The following is a 19,262-nucleotide window of genomic DNA, read 5'->3' as shown; positions in this document are numbered from 1 at the left end:
TGCTCTACTCACTGCCTACTCATTGGATCCAGTGAGAAGCCCCGGCTGGGCGACAGCGCCACAATGCCTTCCCGGAAACCAAGCAAGTATGGGAACAACAGCAAGTTCCGGTCCAATGCCTCATCCTCGAACCCGCGCCGAACGAAAACCGTTGAATTCTCCTCCCTGCGGTCTACGGAAGCAACCTCTCAAGATGAGAAGCTCGAGGCCCTTCGCTTGGGCAACAGCATCGATGAGGCTCTCGGCTTTCCCCGTTTCGAGTCTGGCGAGACGAGAGCCGGATGGCTTATCAACATGCGTAGCACCACGCTAGAGGATTCCAATGTACCAGGAGGCCGCGCCGGCGTGGACTACTACTTTATACAGGACGATGGGGGGAGTTTCAAGGCGACGGTGGAATACGATCCCTACTTCCTCATCGCCGTCAAGAAAGGCCACGAGATGGAGGTGGAGGAGTGGTGTCGACGCTCGTTTGAGGGATTGATCAAGAAGTTCAAACGACTCGAGAAGGAAGACCTGAGTATGCCGAATCATCTCCTCGGGCACCGAAGGACGTTCATCAAGTTGAACTTTGCCAATGTTCCCGACTTGCTTGACGTCCGCAGGACGCTGCTTCCCTTGGCAGAGAAGAACCGGAAAAACGCGAGTGTCATGGACACATATGTCGAGGTCACCAGGTTTGTGTCTTTTTTGTGTCATTCCCTCAATGGGCAGAGCTGATCATTGGACAGCACGACTGCTGGCTTCGACCTTTTTGATGACGAAGTAATTAATGAGCAACGACCTAATGGCAACATGCAAGCGAGTGATTTTATTGTTGATATCCGAGAATACGATGTTCCATACCACGTCCGAGTGTCGATCGACAAGGGTATGTGCCCTTTTTACGCCCCTGGAAGATTGTGACTTACGCATACGGCAGACATTCGCATCGGAAAGTGGTATAATGTGGAAGCCAAGCATGGCACCATCTCCTTGACCTGCTTGGAGGACCGACTTCAGCGTGCCGATCCTGTGGTCCTTGCCTATGATATCGAAACCACGAAACTCCCACTGAAGTTTCCCGACGCCGTAATTGACCAGATTATGATGATTTCGTACATGATCGACGGACAAGGGTTTTTGATCACCAACCGCGAGATTGTGTCCGAGGATATCAACGATTTCGAATATACACCGAAGCCTGAATACAGCGGACCCTTTGTGATCTTTAATGAGCCTAACGAGAGAGGTGTTCTGGAGCGGTTTTTTGAGCACATCAAGCTCGCCAGACCAACTGTGATCGCCACCTACAACGGAGATTTCTTCGACTGGCCGTTCGTGGAGGCAAGAGCAAGTGTTCAAGGAATCGATATGTACACGGAGATCGGCTTCCGAAAGAACAGCGAGGACATCTACCAGAGTAACCATTGCGTTCACATGGATTGCTTTGCGTGGGTCAACCGCGACAGTTATCTGCCCCAGGGAAGTCGTGGTTTGAAAGCCGTGACGGTCGCCAAACTGGGCTACGACCCCGATGAACTTGACCCGGAGTTGATGACGCCGTATGCAAGCGAGCGTCCCCAGACTCTGGCCGAATATTCTGTTTCCGACGCAGTGGCCACCTACTACCTTTACATGAAATATGTCCACCCTTTCATCTTTTCACTTTGCACGATTCTTCCTCTCAATCCCGATGATACCCTGCGCAAAGGAACGGGAACACTTTGCGAGATGCTGCTCATGGTGCAAGCATACCAAACCGAGATCGTTCTGCCAAACAAGCACAAGGATCCTCCCGAAGCTTTCTTTGATGGCCATCTTCTCGAGTCGGAGACTTATGTTGGTGGCCACGTGGAGAGTATTGAAGCTGGTGTTTTCCGGAGCGATATTCCTGTTACGTTCAACATCGACTCTGCCGCGGTCGACGAGCTTCTCAAGGATCTGGATCACGCTCTGAAATTCAGCATCGAGGTCGAAGAGAAGAAATCTTTGGAGGATGTTGTGAACTACGACGAGGTCCGTGGGCAGATCGCCGCGCAGTTGCAGGACTTGAAAGACAACCCGAACCGAGATGAGGTTCCCTTTATCTACCACTTGGACGTTGCTTCCATGTACCCCAACATCATGATTACCAATCGTCTGCAGCCCGACTCTATGATCGATGAGTCGGACTGTGCCGCCTGCGATTTCAATCGACCAGGGAAGACTTGTGACCGGAGAATGCCGTGGGCCTGGCGAGGCGAATTTCTGCCAGCAAAGCGTGATGAATACAATATGATCCGACGTGCCATTGGGAACGAGCGATTCCCTGGCAGATATCCCAATAGTCCGATGCGGTCATTCGAGGATTTGAGCGTCGAAGAACAGGCCGGTGTGGTCAAGAAGCGATTGCAGGATTACAGCAAGAAGATCTACCACAAGATCCACGACAGCAAGACGATGGTCCGAGAAGCTGTCATCTGCCAGAGAGAGAATCCGTTCTACGTCGACACTGTCCGCGGTTTTCGTGATCGACGTTACGATTTCAAAGGCAAGCAGAAGGTCTGGAAGAACAAGGCCGATTCTCTGCAGTCCTCGGGGGCTTCAGCGGCTGAGATCGAAGAAGCAAAGAAGATGATCATCCTGTTCGATTCAATGCAGCTTGCACACAAGGTCATTCTCAACAGTTTCTACGGTTACGTCATGCGCAAGGGCTCTCGATGGTACTCGATGGAAATGGCGGGTGTTACTTGTCTGACAGGTGCTCACATCATCCAAATGGCCCGAGAGCTTGTCGAGCGTCTCGGTCGACCCTTGGAGCTGGATACCGATGGTATTTGGTGCATGCTTCCCGGCACATTCCCAGAGAACTTTTCATTCACCTTGAAAAATGGAAAGAAGCTGGGCATCTCCTATCCTTGTGTCATGCTCAATCATCTCGTCCATGCAAGGTATACGAACCACCAGTACCAGGCACTTGTCGACCCTGCCAAATACAAGTACGAGACCTACAGCGAGAACTCAATCTTTTTCGAAGTTGATGGCCCATACCGGGCAATGATCCTGCCAACTTCCAAGGAAGAAGACAAGAATTTGAAAAAGCGATATGCTGTCTTCAATCATGACGGTTCCCTGGCTGAACTGAAGGGGTTCGAGGTCAAGCGAAGAGGAGAATTGAAACTGATCAAGATCTTCCAGACTCAGATCTTCAAATTCTTCTTGGAAGGTTCCAACCTTGCGGAGACGTATGCTGCAGTGGCTCGAGTCGCGGACCGATGGCTGGACGTCCTCTATGAACATGGATCGACTTTGGCCGACGAGGAGCTGATCGACCTGATTTCAGAAAACCGCAGCATGTCCAAGACCCTCGAAGAATATGGAAACCAAAAATCAACGTCCATCACAACCGCCAAGCGTCTGGCCGAGTTCTTGGGGGAGCAGATGGTCAAAGACAAGGGCCTCAACTGCAAATACATCATCTCTTCAAGGCCGCGAAACACGCCTGTGACGGAGCGCGCCATTCCCGTGACTATCTTTTCGGCAGAGGAGAATGTCAAACGGTTCTTCCTGCGAAAATGGCTAAAAGAAGACCCTGGCGATATGGACCCTCGAAGTGTTATCGACTGGAGCTACTATCTCGAGCGTTTGGGATCGGTTGTTCAGAAGCTCATCACTATCCCCGCTGCGCTCCAGAAACTTCGAAACCCAGTTCCTCGGGTTGCTCATCCGGATTGGCTGCAGCGGCGAATCAACATAAAAGACGACAAGTTCAAGCAGAAGAAAATGACTGAATTGTTCGAGAAGAAGCCCCTCTCATCGATATCCGCGAACATCCTAGATCATCGTGTCCAACATCCCGACAACATGGATGAGGCGCTTGCAAAGTCGACCCAGGAAACCCCCAATAATAAGGTTGCTCAGAAGAGAAAACACCCCGAAGGCATCCAAAAGACATCACTCGATCCCTTTGCCAGTCTTCCTTCGACCATGCCTTCGATCACGGAGGATTACGAGGGTTTCCTGAAATATCAAAAGCAGAAATGGAAGATCCAGAAGCAGGCCCGAGTTCGTCGTCGCCAACTGTTTGGTGAACATGTCAATGTTACGTCCGACTCGCTGAGCAGCTTCTTCCGCAATCAGGCCCAAATGCTATACATCAGCACGTGGCAAGTCTTGCAGCTTTGTGAGACAGGCAGACCTGGAATCGTGCGAGCTTTCATCTTGATCGACCGGAAAATTCACTCCTTGAATGTCAAGGTTCCGCGGCAGTTTTTTGTCAACTTGAAGCGAGATTCGCTACCCGATGTGGATGTACCAGACTGTGAAGTTGAGAAAGTCAATCACACTCTGCCCAATGGGCATCCCTCCGTTCATCTCTTCAAGCTCTCGCTGTCGGAGGATACTTTCCTTCAAGAAGGAGATAAGGTCGATGCTCTCTTCCAGCACTCTAGCGTTGAGGGTGTTTACGAGCGCCATATCCCCTTGAGCATCCGAGCCGTGCTCAAATTGGGCAGTGTTTGTACCTTTGACGAAGAGCAGCGCGGTGTTCTTGGTGAAGGACTGGATCGAGGCTTTGATCTTTCTTCGCTGCTTCATACCACCCAGAAAGAGCCCTACCTGATGGACTCTGGGCTGGCATACCATTATCTATATCATGTTGTCTCGGGAGACAGGCAGGTCTTTGCCCTTTTCTCGACCACCAAGAATGAGGCCCATATCATCATGCTCAACCGCACCAGAGACGTGCAGGGTCTCCCGAATGTGGACAAGATCTACTCGGAGCTTCTTGCACGCAAGATGCAAACCCCGATAGATGAGTCGCAGAATGCGTTTGAGTATCAGGACAAAATCCATTTCAAGACCACTCAGGTGATGACACGGAGAAAGGCTCACCTGGAGGTTGGTGATTTGGTCAGGAAACTACGGAATGACGAGAGCCAGCCTGCAGTCCTTGTCATTCAATCTCAACAGAAGGATCGTTTGTGTCACGACATCCCAATTTTGAAGGAGTACCCGACTCTCTCCGTCAAGCCCGAGGTGTCGGATATGGAACTTCCTCCGCTTGGTTGGCAGTCGTTCATCGCCAAGCGCCTCGTCACCCACTACTTGTATTTATCGGCTTGGATCCAGCACTTGACTCTGCTCGCTCGATATGGCGATGTTCCTCTTTGCAACCTGGAGAGTGATGATCCTCGATTTTTGATTGATATCTCATACGCCCGGCGTCTCCAACAGAGCAATGTTGTTCTGTGGTGGTCTCCCGGTCCGCGACCAGACCATGCAGGTTACGAAAAAGATGATATTCTGAGTCGTCTGGATACAGTCAACATGCCCTCGGTGAACGTGCCAAGCGCCTATTCCACGGTCTGCATTGAGCTGGAGGTCCGCAACCTCGCCATCAACACGATTCTCACTTCGTCTATCGTCAACGATATGGAAGGCAGCGACGCTCTTCTGGCTGGGGGTGCCGGGGATGACGCCGGCGTTCTGTACTCGGAGAAGGCCTTTGCCTCCGCCGGTGCCCTTGTTCTGCGCGAGATGGTCAAGAACTGGTGGACGGAAGCATGTGCTGGAAACAGCATGGCGGATATCATGGTGCAGCACCTGATCCGCTGGGTTGAGAGTCCCGTGAGCTGTCTTTATGATCGTTCTCTGCACAACTACGTACGACTGCTCTCGCGCAAGTCGTTCCAGAGACTCATGGCTGAATTCCGCCGGGTTGGTTCGCATGTTATCTTTGCGAGCCCGACGCGACTTTTGCTGCAGACGACCAAGACCGAGGTCGGTAACGCCTACGCCTACAGCCAGTACGTGCTCAAGTCGATCCGGGCCAACCCGTCGTTCCATTTTATCGACCTCGAGATCAAGGAGTATTGGGACTATCTGGTGTGGTATGACGAGTACAATTACGGCGGCAAAGGATGTCGAGAAGTGGTCGAGGCCGAGCATCAAGACCTCGAGACCGTCATGCACTGGCAGCTGAATCGGTTCCTGCCCATCCCCATGCAGGCCATCTTCCACGACTGGGTGGTCGAGTATACCGACCTGATGCACTCGATGAAGCATTCAGATACAGAAATTTCGTCAACGCCTCGCCTGACACAGATCCCCATTGGACGGCCCAACGACGCCGACAGCGACGAGATCACTGCCATGCTCACTGAAAAATTCTCCAAGCCCCTGAAAAAGCAGATATCGGGTCTGATCCGTCGACAACGTGACGAGATGCTACACCCAGAGTTGGCGTCCGACTACGCCTTCCCCGTTTTACCCGGGGTTTTAGCCAGTGGGGACAAACGAAACCCGGCCCTGGAGCTGGTGAAGTTGTTGATGCAGGTCTTAAGTCTCTCGAAGACCACGACTCTGGAATCACGACTCCTGCGGCGCGAACTATTAGCTCTTTTCGAGGTCCGCGAGTTCAGCAAGGCCGGCCGCTTCGAAAACCCCAGCGCCAGCCTGAAGCTGCCTGAATTAACCTGCAACGCGTGCTGCCTTATCCGCGACCTCGACCTCTGCCGCGACGAAGACGTCCTACCTGATTCCGGGGCGGATGCCAGCAAGGCGCCCCCCAAACCTTGGCGGTGTCCCTTCTGTCAGACGGAGTACGACCGCCTGGCGCAGGAGGAGATCCTCATTGGGCAGGTACATGGTCTTGTGGTGGAATGGCAGACGCAAGACTTAAAATGCTCCAAGTGCAGTGGACTTAAAGTCAGTGAGTTCATGGAACATTGCTCGTGTAGCGGGGCGTGGGCGGCGACTGTTGATCTCAAGGAGGTCCAGAAGAAGCTGCGAGTGCTGGAGAGCGTGGCCAAGTTTCATCACTTGCAGCTGCTCGAGAATATTGTGGAGGACGTGCTGGCCGCGATGTAGTTATTCTCTTTGGTTTGCATGGAGGGCGTTTGTTTTCTTTTTGTCTTGTCTTGATAACCCGAGAAGCACGAGCAATGTATCATCTACCAATTTCTTACTCTGCCACAACCAAGGACGATCCGTAAATAATGTTGGAACGATCGACAATCCTCGAAACTGACTTTCTTCCTGTTAAAACCACAAATACATAACTACTTCACTGGTTGGCCCGCACGCAGCTGGAACAGGGCTGAAACACACGCTGTGTGGACTCTCCGGCGGCGAACAGCCCTGCGGCCAGACCGACCGACCGACCAACCGACCTGACCTGAACCTGAACCTACTCTGGCCCGACTCCCTTCCCTTCCAACCAACCAAGTACATAACTACCGACTGCGCCGTGAATATTCACCGAAGCATTCGGCTTCTCGCATCTATTCATTCCCCTCCCCCTCCGATCAGCGAATCTCTCGATCCTCCCTCCCCCACTTCCGGCCCCCGTCCCGATGGCAGCCCAACCGCCGAGCGGCCAGAAGCCGAAGGTCCAGCCGTGCCGGTACAAGACGGGGAAAACGCTGGGAGCAGGCTCCTACTCCGTCGTCAAGGAGTGTGTGCATATCGATACCGGGCGCTACTATGCCGCCAAGGTGATTAACAAGCGGCTGATGGCCGGGCGGGAGCACATGGTACGAGACCGAGCCGGATATACCCCGACGCACACGACCACGCCGGCGAGGGAGTGTGCTAACTATGACCGACCATCTACTAGGTCCGTAATGAGATCGCCGTGCTGAAAAAAGTGTCTATGGGCCACCAGAATATCCTGACGCTGGTGGATTATTTCGAGACCATGAACAACTGTGCGTGTTTTTTTTTTTTATTAATTTCAAAATCATCAGTAACAGAACAGAGCTGACAATCGTGTTTTAACTATGTAGTGTATTTAGTCACCGACCTCGCCCTGGGCGGCGAGCTCTTCGACCGCATCTGCCGCAAGGGCAGCTACTACGAGTCCGACGCCGCGGACCTGATCCGAGCTGTGCTCTCGGCCGTGGCATACCTGCACGACCACGGCATCGTGCACCGCGACCTGAAACCTGAGAACCTGCTCTTCCGCACGCCCGAAGACAACGCCGACCTCCTGATTGCCGATTTCGGGCTGTCGCGGATCATGGACGAGGAGCAGTTCCATGTACTCACGACCACCTGCGGCACGCCCGGGTACATGGCGCCGGAGATCTTTAAGAAGAGCGGGCACGGGAAGCCGGTGTAAGTATAGTCGGACATCCAATCCTCCTCTCGGGGGTTCACTGCTAACTATTGTGTGTACTAGTGACATCTGGGCCATCGGCGTAATCACATACTTCCTCCTATGCGGCTACACGCCTTTCGACCGCGACTCAAACCTCGAAGAGATGCAGGCCATCCTCGCAGCGGACTACTCCTTCACGCCACTGGAGTACTGGCGCGGAGTGTCGCAAGAAGCGCGCAATTTCATAAAACGGTGCCTAACGATCGAGCCTGCCGGACGGATGACGGCGCACGAAGCGCTCCAGCACGCGTGGGTGAACCCTCCGCACGACGCCACCACGAAACTCGGCTCCGGCGAGGACCTATTGCCGACTGTCAAGAAGAACTTCAACGCGCGGCGCACGCTGCACCGCGCCATCGACACGGTGCGCGCTATCAATAAGCTGCGCGAGGGTGGCGGGTTCATGATGGACGGGATTATGAGTGTTGATCCGAAGCCTGAACGCGTTAGTGGGGATCAGGTTCATGAGGAGCAGTATCATGATTTCCAGAGGCCGCAGAGTGCTGCTGCTGGTGGCGGGGGGAGTCCCATGCAGATTGATAGTCGGGGGAATGCGCGCGGGCAGACGGAGGAGCAGATCCGACAGCAGGAGCGGAGGGTCAAGGAGGTGGTTGCTGGGTTGTGGAGTCGGACTGCAAATGCGAGATGATGTTGAGTAAGTTGGAGGGGTTTTTTTTTTTGAACTACTTATACGTCGTTTGGTCAATATATACCTAGGTACTCAATCGACGAGCTTTTTGGATGGTCGTTTCGGAACGGGACATCGCATGATCTGATGAACGTGTTAGGGCTGGGGATTGTGAAAACTCTTGTATCTGCGCCATTGATCGCATTAAACCCTAACCCCGAGAAAGAGATCCTCCTATATCCACAAGCAATAGTACATAGATTCATGTATAGTATGCATCAAGTCATCATCATTATCTAGCCACCTCCAACCTCTCCAACCCACCCTCAAGCGAAGACACCCACTTCCGCCACTCCTGCCATTCCGCATAATCAGCACTAGCCCCCAGACCCTGATACCTGACCGTCCGAAACTCCGAGACCTGATCCCAGGGCTTGCTCGCAGCGGTAGAGCCGGACCCGGTGGTCCCACGGAGCAGTCTCCTCGCAACGGCACCGCCACCACCGCCGGGGCCGTCCCAGCCCGCTTTACGCATCAGACTTTCGACTGTCTCTTCCTTCGTCCATCCTTGCTCAACGGGCACGTCGGGGAGATAAGTCGCGCCGTAGCGCCGTCCGCGGTGGACGAAGGAGATGCGCAGCCCGTGCGTGCCGAGCGTCCAGTCCATTGCGTGCGTGCAGGGCTCGAATGACCCTAGCAGGGTGAGGTGGCATGATAGCGAGGGGAGGAGGGACTGTGTGATTGGTGAGAAGCGGGTGTCATCGAATGCACTGTATCCATTAGCTTTGTGATTGGAAAAATATGTTGGAAAGGGGAGTACCAACGAGGTCAGGGAGTAAGTTCTCAGCCCCGCTGCTAGTTCCTGCGCCTCGAATGTCCCGATGCAGCCGCGCAGAGACCGGTGTCCTGGATGCCGGGTGGATAGCGTGTTCCACGTTACGAATAGCGGATATCGGCGCTCCACGGATATGGGGGTGGTCACGCTCGTAGAATTTGATAGCAGGGAGTTGTTGGAAGAGGTGTTGGAGGTAATCGACGGCGTGGTTGCCGCGCTGGACGACGAGTCGGATGGGATCTGGCTGCGCAGGTGACTGATAATGGGGAGTTTGAGCGCCTTGGGACTACTCTCCGGGCCACCATCATCCTCTTCATCCTCGTCATCCTCGTCGTCGTCCTCAATTACAGGCTCCTGCTGCTGCTGATCTTCAGCTTTGAGAACAGCCAGTTTCTTGGCCTGCTCGTGCTGTTCCCAGAGGGCTTCTATCGCGAGTAGGCTGCCGGGTTTGCGGCCCTCGAACGAGGCGGAGAGAACCTCGAAGCAGTAGTAGCACTGTGCTGTATTTGCCATTTCTGTTTTTCCTTGCAGCAGCGGTTGGGATCCCTGGAACGGCGGCCGCGAGCCCAGTGATACAGTAGTACCAGCAGATGATCTCTCCCGCGAGCGCCCTCGGTGATGATAAGATAGCAGAGACTTCGTCCTGCCCTTATCGAGAGAGAAGGGGGTGCGAAGATCAAGAGCGACACTGCCGGAACGGACTCGGGGGCAGGACCGAGGTGATCCGATGGAGACCAGCGCTGAAACGAGGGAAGTGAGGACGTGAGTGAGAGTAAGAGTAAGAGGAAGAGGAAGAGGGTCGTCCCCTCCTTACTATCGATAAGATAAGGCACGTGACTAGCGGGTATAGATCGATCACGATATGGAGGAAGATCAGATGTGGATTGAGCTGCAGTTATATGCAATAAAAAAACACAAAACAAAAGCACAACAACCCGCGCCAGATGTTGAAACTTTTCCCCCTGGAAGTCGTGACGCCGTCGCTGTTGAAGAAGCGCGGCTTGAGTTATTTTCATCGTAAAAACCATCAATCAAATTATCCCATATCCCAGATGTCCCGCATAAGGTTGAAGAAGCAGACCTGTATAAAACCCCGTAGAACGCACTCTTGTAATCTGTACGCAATTATGTTGAAACTTTTCTCCTCTCATCCCATCTCATCCCTTAAACGGGCAGAGGGAAAGTGCTGGCCCACTGGGCAATCTCCCGGCGGAGGGCCAGGATCTCCGGAACGGTCTCGGAGGCGACCTTGGCCTTGAAGTCCTTGAGACGGTTGGCCTCCTTGGGCAGCTGGGCCTGCTCGGTCTTGCAGATGTTGATCGACTGGTCGATGTAGCGGGCAATGCGCTTGAAGTCCTCCTCGCCCATACCACGGGTGGTCATGGCGGGAGCACCGATGCGGATACCGCAGGGGGTCAGAGCGGACTTGTCACCGGGGATGGAGTTCTTGTTGCAGGCGATGTTGATCTGCTCCAGGACAGCCTCGACACGGGCACCGTCCAGGGCCTTGGGGCGCAGGTCCAGCAGGACCATGTGGCTGTCAGTGCCGTCTGACACAAGCTTGTGGCCGAGCACCTTGAATTCGTTCTCCAGAGCCTTGGCGTTCTTGATCACCTGCTCCTGGTACTGGCGGAACTCGGGCGTGTCGGCCTGCTTGAGAGCCACAGCCAGAGCGGTGATGGTGTGGTTGTGAGGACCACCCTGGTGGCCGGGGAAGACAGAGAAGTTGATCGGGCCCTCCAGGTCGTACATGATTTCCTTGCCGGTCTTGTCGGTGCTGCGGACACCCTTGCGGAAGAAGATCATGGCACCACGGGGGCCACGGAGAGACTTGTGGGTGGTGGTGGTCACCACGTCGGCGTACTCGAAAGGCGAAGGGATAACGCCAGCGGAGATCAGGCCGGAGATGTGGGCCATGTCGACGATGAGGTAGGCACCGACCTTGTCCGCGATCTGGCGCATGCGCTTGTAGTCAATCAGACGGCAGTAGGCAGAGGTACCGGCAACCAGGCACTTGGGGCGGTACATCTCAGCGTTGGTCTCCAGCTGGTCGTAGTCGATGATACCGGTCTCCAGGTTGACACGGTAAGGGAAGGTCTCGAAGTAGGTCGAGACGGCGGAGATCTTGCGGGTGGCGGTCTGGTAGCCGTGGCTCAGATGGCCACCGTGGGGGAGATCCAATCCCATCAGACGGTCGTGAGGGCGCATGAGGGCCTGGTAGACCTGCAGGTTGGCAGGGCTACCGCTGAGGCACTGGACGTTCACCCCCCACTTGGCGGGGTCAAGGTTGAAGGCCTTGAGGGCACGCTGCTGGCAGGTGATCTCAATGGCATCGATGTGCTGGTTACCACCGTAGTAGCGAGCACCGGGGTAGCCCTCGGAGTACTTGTTGGACATGGGAGTGCCCAGAGCCTCAAAGACGGCGTGGGAGGTGAAGTTCTCCGAGGCGATCAGGACGACGGATTCACGCTGGCGCTTGATCTCACGTTCCTGCGGAGCGACTGATTAGCAACGATCAACAATAAGCAATTGTGGAAACATACCATGATGCCAGCAATCTCGGGGTCGGACTCCTTGAGGCCATCGTGCATTTGCTGTAGTCCATGAGTCAATGATGTAGATCGAGGCATTGAATGGGGAGAATACTCACAGCCCGGTGGGCATCGGACAGAGCGTAAGTGGCCATGATAGCAAGAGGGTCTAATTTCTGGAAAGGGAAAAGAAAGCAGAAGATGGGAGGAAGAGGTGAAGTGGGACGGAGAGAAAAAAAAGCCGGACGGAAAAAGATGGTGGGGGATGAATGCCTGAGGCAGGGTTGCCCGGTGGATTGCGACATCGGAAGGACTGGACGGGGCATCTACAACCATCTTATTGTGGTCACGTCTGTTTTCACCATAGGTTTGATCTTTCATTGCGTAGATTAATTGCCGAGAATTTATTGATGGCCTCCAGAATTATGATTGACGCCGTGGTTCCCCGCTGCAATGCTCGCTATGACAAGGGGTATTAAACTGCAAAAAAACAACAACAACAACCACCACATAATATCTTAGGATTCCATCTTGACCGCTTCGTTCATCCCTGCCCGGCTCCCAAAGTCGGAAATCACAGAGCGTAGCCGGGCCACATGGTCCTCCAGCTCTTCAATCTCCTTTTGCTGGTCCGCAACAGACCGATGCACGTCTGGCAGTCCCTCCACCACCGTGCGCGCCTTTTGTAACCGAATCTTGACGGAACTGGTTTCTGTAGGAAGGTCCTTGACGTCGAGAGGTGGATGACCGTTCGGTTCGAGAGTCGTGAGGTCGAGTACGGCCTGGGAAGACGTCCCGGTCCCGGTCTTGGGGTCTAGCGGCTGCTGAGATTGTGGCTGCGTGGACTCATTTCCTGCAGGTGCTGCTGTATTCCCTGGACCACCTGCCGCGTTCTTCTGGGCGAGCAGGCGAAGCAGGATCCCGTGCAGTGGTGGAATGATCTCAAAGGTCTGCGGTGGTGGGAACGACACTGTTTGCGGCGCGGGGGCCCCAGTCGCGTCCTTGAGGGGGGTCTCGGGGGCGACCGAGGACTTGAGGTGTGGAGTGCCCGTGAGAGGAGTTCTGGAGGCCATTGAGTGTCGGGCAAAGGAGGTGATGCGGAAGGAAAGAACCGGAAGCGGCTGTGACGTCGGTCGCCCAACCAAAGTTCACCGGCGACTCACTTCTGCCCCTCCAAACTAGTAAGGACTGATTCCTTCACCGGGCTTTCTTTCTCTCTGCCATCCTCTCTCCCCCCTTTTAGTTGTTGTCAATAGGTAAGTGAATTGCACTCGATTGATTCATTTTCACATCAGTTGATTCCCTCCAGACACGAATACACACCCCCACTATGGCCCAGGTCGACCAGAAAGTCGTGTTGAGTATGATCTGCTTTGCTCCCCAGGTCCTCACACCCATCACGCTAATGCAAAACTGGCAGTTGTCATCGATGGCTGGGGTGTCGCCGGCCCCAACTCTCCGGCCAATGGCGACGCCATTGCCGCCGCCGAGACGCCCTACATGTCCGGCTTCGCCGAGCCCAACTCCAAGACCGCCCAGGGTTACACCGAACTGGAAGCCTCGTCGTTCGCCGTCGGTCTGCCCGAGGGCCTGATGGGAAACAGTGAGGTCGGCCATTTGAACATTGGCGCCGGCCGCGTGGTCTGGCAGGACAGTGTGCGCATCGACCAGACCCTGAAGAATGGCGAGATGGGTAAGGTGGACAACGTTGCCAAGTCCTTCACTCGTGCGAAGGAGGGAAATGGACGTCTGCACCTGCTGGGATTGGTCTCGGACGGTGGTGTCCACTCTAACATCACTCACCTGATCGGCTTGCTCCAGGTTGCCAAGGAGATGCAGATTCCCCAAGTCTTCATCCACTTCTTCAGTGATGGCCGTGACACAGACCCCAAGAGTGCCGTTGGATACATGCAGCAGCTGCTGGAGAAGACCAAGGAGCTTGGTGTTGGCGAGATTGCTACCGTGGTCGGCCGCTACTACGTGATGGACCGTGACAAGCGCTGGGAGCGTGTTGAGATTGGCATGAAGGCCCTAGTCACTGGCGAGGGCGAGGACAGCACGGATGTCGTGCAGACTATGAAGACGCGTTATGAGAAGGACGAGAACGATGAGTTCTTCAAGCCTATCATCGTTGGTGGCAAGGAGCGCCGCGTGCAGGGTATGATACCCTCTTTTCTTTTTTGAGGATTTTTACTAATTATATTCTAGATGGCGACACTCTCTTCTTCTTCAACTACCGCTCTGATCGAGTCCGTGAGGTCACTCAGCTGCTGGGTGACTACGACCGCTCTCCTCGCCCCGATTTCCCTTACCCCAAGGACATCTCCATCACCACCATGACCCAGTACAAGACCGACTACACCTTCCCGGTTGCCTTCCCGCCGCAGCACATGGGTAACGTGCTAGGCGAGTGGCTCAGCAAGCAGAAAGTGCAGCAGTGCCACGTCGCCGAGACGGAGAAGTACGCGCACGTCACCTTCTTCTTCAACGGCGGTATCGAGAAGCAGTTCCCCGGCGAGGTCCGCGACATGATCCCCTCGCCGAAGGTGGCTACTTATGACCTCGACCCCAAGATGAGCGCCGCTGAAGTGGGTCAGAAGATGGCTGCCCGCATTGGCGAGGGCAAGTTCGAGTTTATCATGAACAACTTTGCTCCCCCCGACATGGTGGGCCATACTGGCGTGTACGAGGCCGCCATTCAGGGTGTTGCTGCCACCGATAAAGCCATTGGCGAGATCTACGATGCCTGCAAGAAGAACGGCTACATTCTGATGATCACCTCTGACCATGGGTATGTATGTCCGCAAAAGTTTTAGGGAAATCGCTAATCTAGTCTGTAGCAACGCCGAGGAGATGCTCAACGAGAAGGGCACTCCCAAGACCTCCCACACTGTCAACAAGGTTCCCTTCGTCATGGCCAATGCCCCGGCGGGCTGGAGCCTCAAGCAGGGCGAGGAGGCCGTGTTGGGTGATGTCGCACCCACCGTCCTGGCTGCCATGGGCATTGAGCAGCCTGCGGAGATGTCCGGCCGCAGTCTGCTGGTCAAGTCATAGATAGATAGAGGTATATTATGTTTTTGGTTATGAATCAATGAAAATTGGACTGTGATAGTGGGATGGACTAGTAATGAAATGTTCCGTGTCACATCTTTCCAGGGTATATTTCTTGTTTTTTGGTAGTTCCTCAAACTATTCCTCAACCGGGGCAGACAGGACAAGCCTACGCAGGAGCACTCGCAGCCTGCTGCTGGGCCTGACTTTGCAATTGCATGACCTGAAGAAGCCAGTCAGCGGTGTCTGTACCAGTGGATGGCGAACGCAAACTTACCTCAGAGCGTTTCTTCTCACTCTTCTCCTCAACCTCTTCGATCTGTCCCTCAATGCGCTTACTGTATAGATAGCAACCAGTTAGCGCGATCATCTGGCGTGAGAATGCCTGCGAGCACCAACATTTCCTTCTCGATAAACTCTAATCGCCCATTGACAGCCATAACGGCCTCGTTCTTGTCTTGTTTCAATAACACCGGACCGACAAGCTTGTAGACGCTGGATTCATCGTCCAGCTGGGCGAATTCGCTCTGCACGCCCTGGTTCTCCTGCTGCTGCGACTCGAGCTTCTGGCGGGCATCGACCAGGCCCTCGAGTTCTGGGGACTGCGTGTCAGCGCGATGATCATGACCGTCATTGAATAGAAAAATCAATACCCGTCTGCAGCTGCTGGAATTCGTCCGACAGGGCCTGCAGCTGTTTCTGGGCGTCCATGGTGCCTGGCGGGTGAATGGTGGTGGGAGGAGGGAAAAGCGGCGATCCCGTTGACGACACTGGCTTGCTTGGTTGCCCGCCCGCGCCAAATCACTGACTGGTTTCCTTCTGTTTCTTCCCCACGCTCCAGCCATCCATACTTCCTCACTCACTGACTCTCTTCCTCATAACGACACCTCTCTCTCGTTCTCGATTGCTGCCTACGCCCTCGCCTCTCGTCGTCCTCCTCCCCCACCACCACCACACGCGACAAAACCCCTCCAACCCTTCGATTCCCTCCCCCGCTTTCTCTCTCGCGTCGCCACCACCACCATCCAGCCATGAGCAACAATACAGATTTCTTAGGGCGAGCAATCGACACGGTCAAAAAGGCGATCGAGAATGACAATGAGGGCGAGTACGAGAAGGCCTACCAGCAGTACTACTCCGCGCTGGAGTTGTTCATGCTGGCTCTGAAATGGGAGAAGAACCCGCGGTCCAAGGAGATGATCCGCGCAAAGACCGGCGAGTACATGGATCGCGCTGAGAAGCTGAAGAATCACCTCGCCTCTGCGGATAATCGCAAGAAACCTAGCGCGTTGGGCTCGAACGGCAGTGTTGCGCAGGGGAGTGGGAAGGGAGAGTACGTACACCCACCCATCTGAGAAGGAAATATCAACGCTAACGGTAACCTTGCAGCAAGGAAGAAGATGGTGAAGATGCCGATGCGAAAAAGCTCCGGTCTGCTCTTCAGGGCGCGATCTTGTCTGACAAGCCGAATATCAAGTGGGAGGATGTTGCGGGCTTAGAGGGCGCAAAGGAGGCCTTGAAAGAGGCAGTCATTCTTCCTATAAAGTTTCCGCATCTGTTTACGGGCAAGCGCCAGCCCTGGAAGGGCATCTTGCTCTACGGTCCTCCCGGTACGGGTAAATCGTACCTCGCCAAGGCCGTTGCGACGGAGGCCAACAGCACATTTTTTAGCGTCAGCTCCAGTGACCTGGTATCGAAGTGGATGGGAGAGAGTGAAAGGTATGGACAATTCTACTTTCTTAGGATCAAGATACTAACGCTACCACAGACTGGTTAAGCAACTTTTCAATATGGCACGTGAAAACAAGCCGGCCATCATCTTCATTGACGAGGTCGACGCACTGTGCGGCCCGCGTGGCGAAGGAGAATCCGAGGCGTCTCGACGTATCAAAACCGAACTGCTTGTACAGATGGACGGTGTCGGCAAAGACTCCAAGGGCGTTTTGATCCTGGGCGCAACCAATATCCCCTGGCAACTCGACGCCGCGATTCGGCGGCGTTTCCAACGCCGAGTGCACATCAGTCTGCCGGATATCAACGCACGGATGAAGATGTTCATGCTGGCCGTGGGCTCCACGCCGTGCGAGCTGACCCAGGTGGATTATCGGTCTTTGGCGGAGATGAGCGATGGCTACTCCGGTAGCGATATCAGCATTGCCGTGCAAGATGCTCTGATGCAACCCATTCGCAAAATTCAGACTGCGACACACTATAAGAAGGTTTGTATTGTAGCTCCTCTTCCCAAAAAGATGCATTTCACTAAGAACACGAAAACAGGTAACCCACGAGGACGCCGAAAAATTCACCCCGTGCTCTCCGGGAGACGCAGGCGCAATGGAAATGACCTGGCTCAGCATCGAAGCAGAACAACTCCTCGAGCCACCTCTCGTCCTGAAGGATTTCATCAAGGCCGTCCGGAATTCCAGACCCACCGTCAGCCACGAGGATCTCCAGCGAAACGCCGAATGGACCGAGGAGTTCGGCAGCGAGGGTGCCTAACCTTGTTTTGGGTGGTTTCCTCGTCTTACAGATTTGTTCCCTGCATTGATAATCCACCACCGCCAAGACTTGGCTTTGCTTGGTGGATTTGGATTCCGTGCCCTTCGATCTATCTTTCTCTGTCATTTGGTGTCCAGAAGCGCTTATTGGTGAGGCGTCATGAGTTAGTTCCTTTTGCTTTCGTCGCAGATGTTTCCCGCAGATAAATATGCATGGCCTTTCTTTTCTATTTTAGCTCTCGTCGATCTCAACATGTAGATAGTCTGTGTAAAGGTTGGAGATGGAGGATAGGGGCAGGTTGTGATATACTTAGAGCTGGCTGTATTATATCTAGTACTGTCCTTGGAAGTCTCTACGCCTACCCTAAATGAGAAACAGGTGAAGTACCACCGCAGATGGGAAATGGACGGTATTCTATAGGACGTGAACTGCCTTATCATGAGGGGAGCAGACTCTCCCTCGCCCAACTCTTCCCGTATCTTGGCTTCCATGATCACTAGGTTGATCTGTATCCAGTAGGTTTGAATAGTAGCAACAGTGTTGAACTTTACACTCCTCGACAGACATTTGGATTGCAAGTATCGAACAGTGGCTGGTCAGCTGGGTTTTGGCGGTCTTGCCTTCAACACTTGGATGGATCACCCTATTGCCTGCGGTTGCCGCATCCCTTCTCGATGCCGAGCTCGGCCTGTATCATCCGGTGGAGCGTTTTCACCGGTCGAGTCATGTCGCGACCGCACCGCCAACTTCTTCTTCTTCGGCTCCTCGTCCAGCTGCAACTAGCAGCGCAACCAGCGCAAATCCGGGGCCAGGTTTAAGAGGTAGAGCGCGGTGAGTAAGATGAATTCTTGACCAGCTTCCAATTTGGAGCTTCAGCAAGGTCAGCCTCCTTGCGGATGTTCCGTGCGAGCTTAGAGCTACCGTTCCCCGTCTGAGCCTACTAGGGAGCTAAAGATTCGTAGACAGAGCGTGAGGCAGGTCAATCAATGGAAGCTAGTAAATGAGAAGTCTCATAGCTAGCGATTCCTCCACGAGGAATTGTAGCGGCTCAGCGGCTGTACTGGCTACCATGTTGCCAGGACAAACGCTGATTGAGTTGCGGTCGCCTTTTCTTGTAGTAGAGATGCGGCCTCACAGTTGATAAACGGATTCGATTGACTATTAGCGGGCATCGATCTGTCATTTTGTTAGCCTGAATTCATGTCAAAGAACATGGATATGGCAATACCAGTCACCATGATCCTCTTTCTGCTTTTTTTTTTAGAATGAGAGGAGCCATATATTGGCTTTTATATAACTTGTACAATTCGTGAATATCAACCCCGCAAACTGCGGAGGCACGAACACAAGAAGGGTTCTGGAGCTTCACGCGTTATATATGCTGAATATGTTGACCGCCAAGTTGGTGTGGTTGCCTGGGAGATATGCAGTTCAGCACTGTGATGTTAGACAATTTTGACATGGGGCATGGTACTCACACGACAGTTTCCCATCTGCTGCCATCATCGGTTGGTCCAGGTGGACATGGATAGAACCAACCCTGAGCGTCATGTTTATCGCTGACCTTCTCAAATTGCTGTGCAAACAAGAGATTTT

At 54.0% G+C, this 19,262-nt stretch overlaps 8 protein-coding genes across 8 annotated transcripts; 4 read left to right on the top strand and 4 right to left on the bottom strand.

Annotated features, from left to right (window-relative positions):
- Nucleotides 1-63: 63 nt before the first annotated feature.
- On the top strand, nt 64-6,831 carry PFLUO_LOCUS4434 (DNA polymerase epsilon catalytic subunit; the record flags this gene model as incomplete). The annotated part of the gene is made up of 3 exons (XM_073781784.1): nt 64-677; nt 732-871; nt 923-6,831. The coding sequence occupies 3 exons, from the start codon at nt 64-66 to the stop codon at nt 6,829-6,831; spliced, it is 6,663 nt and encodes a 2,220-aa protein (XP_073638504.1).
- Nucleotides 6,832-7,316: 485 nt separating this feature from the next.
- PFLUO_LOCUS4433 (Calcium/calmodulin-dependent protein kinase type I) lies at nt 7,317-8,771 on the top strand (the record flags this gene model as incomplete). Its single annotated transcript, XM_073781783.1, has 4 exons — nt 7,317-7,496; nt 7,580-7,670; nt 7,758-8,079; nt 8,144-8,771. The coding sequence occupies 4 exons, from the start codon at nt 7,317-7,319 to the stop codon at nt 8,769-8,771; spliced, it is 1,221 nt and encodes a 406-aa protein (XP_073638503.1).
- A 271-nt stretch (nt 8,772-9,042) lies between these two features.
- On the bottom strand, nt 9,043-10,098 carry PFLUO_LOCUS4432 (uncharacterized protein; the record flags this gene model as incomplete). The annotated part of the gene is made up of 1 exon (XM_073781782.1): nt 9,043-10,098. One exon carries the CDS (start codon nt 10,096-10,098, stop codon nt 9,043-9,045), a length of 1,056 nt encoding a protein of 351 aa, XP_073638502.1.
- A 651-nt stretch (nt 10,099-10,749) lies between these two features.
- PFLUO_LOCUS4431 (cytosolic) lies at nt 10,750-12,271 on the bottom strand (the record flags this gene model as incomplete). The annotated part of the gene is made up of 3 exons (XM_073781781.1): nt 10,750-12,075; nt 12,129-12,179; nt 12,236-12,271. 3 exons carry the CDS (start codon nt 12,269-12,271, stop codon nt 10,750-10,752), a joined length of 1,413 nt encoding a protein of 470 aa, XP_073638501.1.
- Nucleotides 12,272-12,634: 363 nt separating this feature from the next.
- On the bottom strand, nt 12,635-13,189 carry PFLUO_LOCUS4430 (uncharacterized protein; the record flags this gene model as incomplete). Its single annotated transcript, XM_073781780.1, has 1 exon — nt 12,635-13,189. One exon carries the CDS (start codon nt 13,187-13,189, stop codon nt 12,635-12,637), a length of 555 nt encoding a protein of 184 aa, XP_073638500.1.
- Nucleotides 13,190-13,446: 257 nt separating this feature from the next.
- On the top strand, nt 13,447-15,170 carry PFLUO_LOCUS4429 (uncharacterized protein; the record flags this gene model as incomplete). The annotated part of the gene is made up of 4 exons (XM_073781779.1): nt 13,447-13,477; nt 13,537-14,274; nt 14,325-14,907; nt 14,957-15,170. 4 exons carry the CDS (start codon nt 13,447-13,449, stop codon nt 15,168-15,170), a joined length of 1,566 nt encoding a protein of 521 aa, XP_073638499.1.
- Nucleotides 15,171-15,336: 166 nt separating this feature from the next.
- Nucleotides 15,337-15,878, bottom strand: PFLUO_LOCUS4428 (Prefoldin subunit 6; the record flags this gene model as incomplete). The annotated part of the gene is made up of 4 exons (XM_073781776.1): nt 15,337-15,390; nt 15,445-15,505; nt 15,567-15,762; nt 15,821-15,878. 4 exons carry the CDS (start codon nt 15,876-15,878, stop codon nt 15,337-15,339), a joined length of 369 nt encoding a protein of 122 aa, XP_073638498.1.
- A 320-nt stretch (nt 15,879-16,198) lies between these two features.
- On the top strand, nt 16,199-17,666 carry PFLUO_LOCUS4427 (Vacuolar protein sorting-associated protein 4; the record flags this gene model as incomplete). The annotated part of the gene is made up of 4 exons (XM_073781775.1): nt 16,199-16,500; nt 16,557-16,886; nt 16,936-17,386; nt 17,445-17,666. The coding sequence occupies 4 exons, from the start codon at nt 16,199-16,201 to the stop codon at nt 17,664-17,666; spliced, it is 1,305 nt and encodes a 434-aa protein (XP_073638497.1).
- Between the last annotated feature and the right edge of the window lie 1,596 nt (nt 17,667-19,262).

The sequence above is a fragment of the Penicillium psychrofluorescens genome (genome assembly GCF_964197705.1).
Source record: "Penicillium psychrofluorescens genome assembly, chromosome: 3".
Classification (NCBI taxonomy): Eukaryota; Fungi; Ascomycota; class Eurotiomycetes; order Eurotiales; family Aspergillaceae; genus Penicillium; species Penicillium psychrofluorescens.
This window is presented reverse-complemented; position numbering and strand designations above follow the sequence as displayed.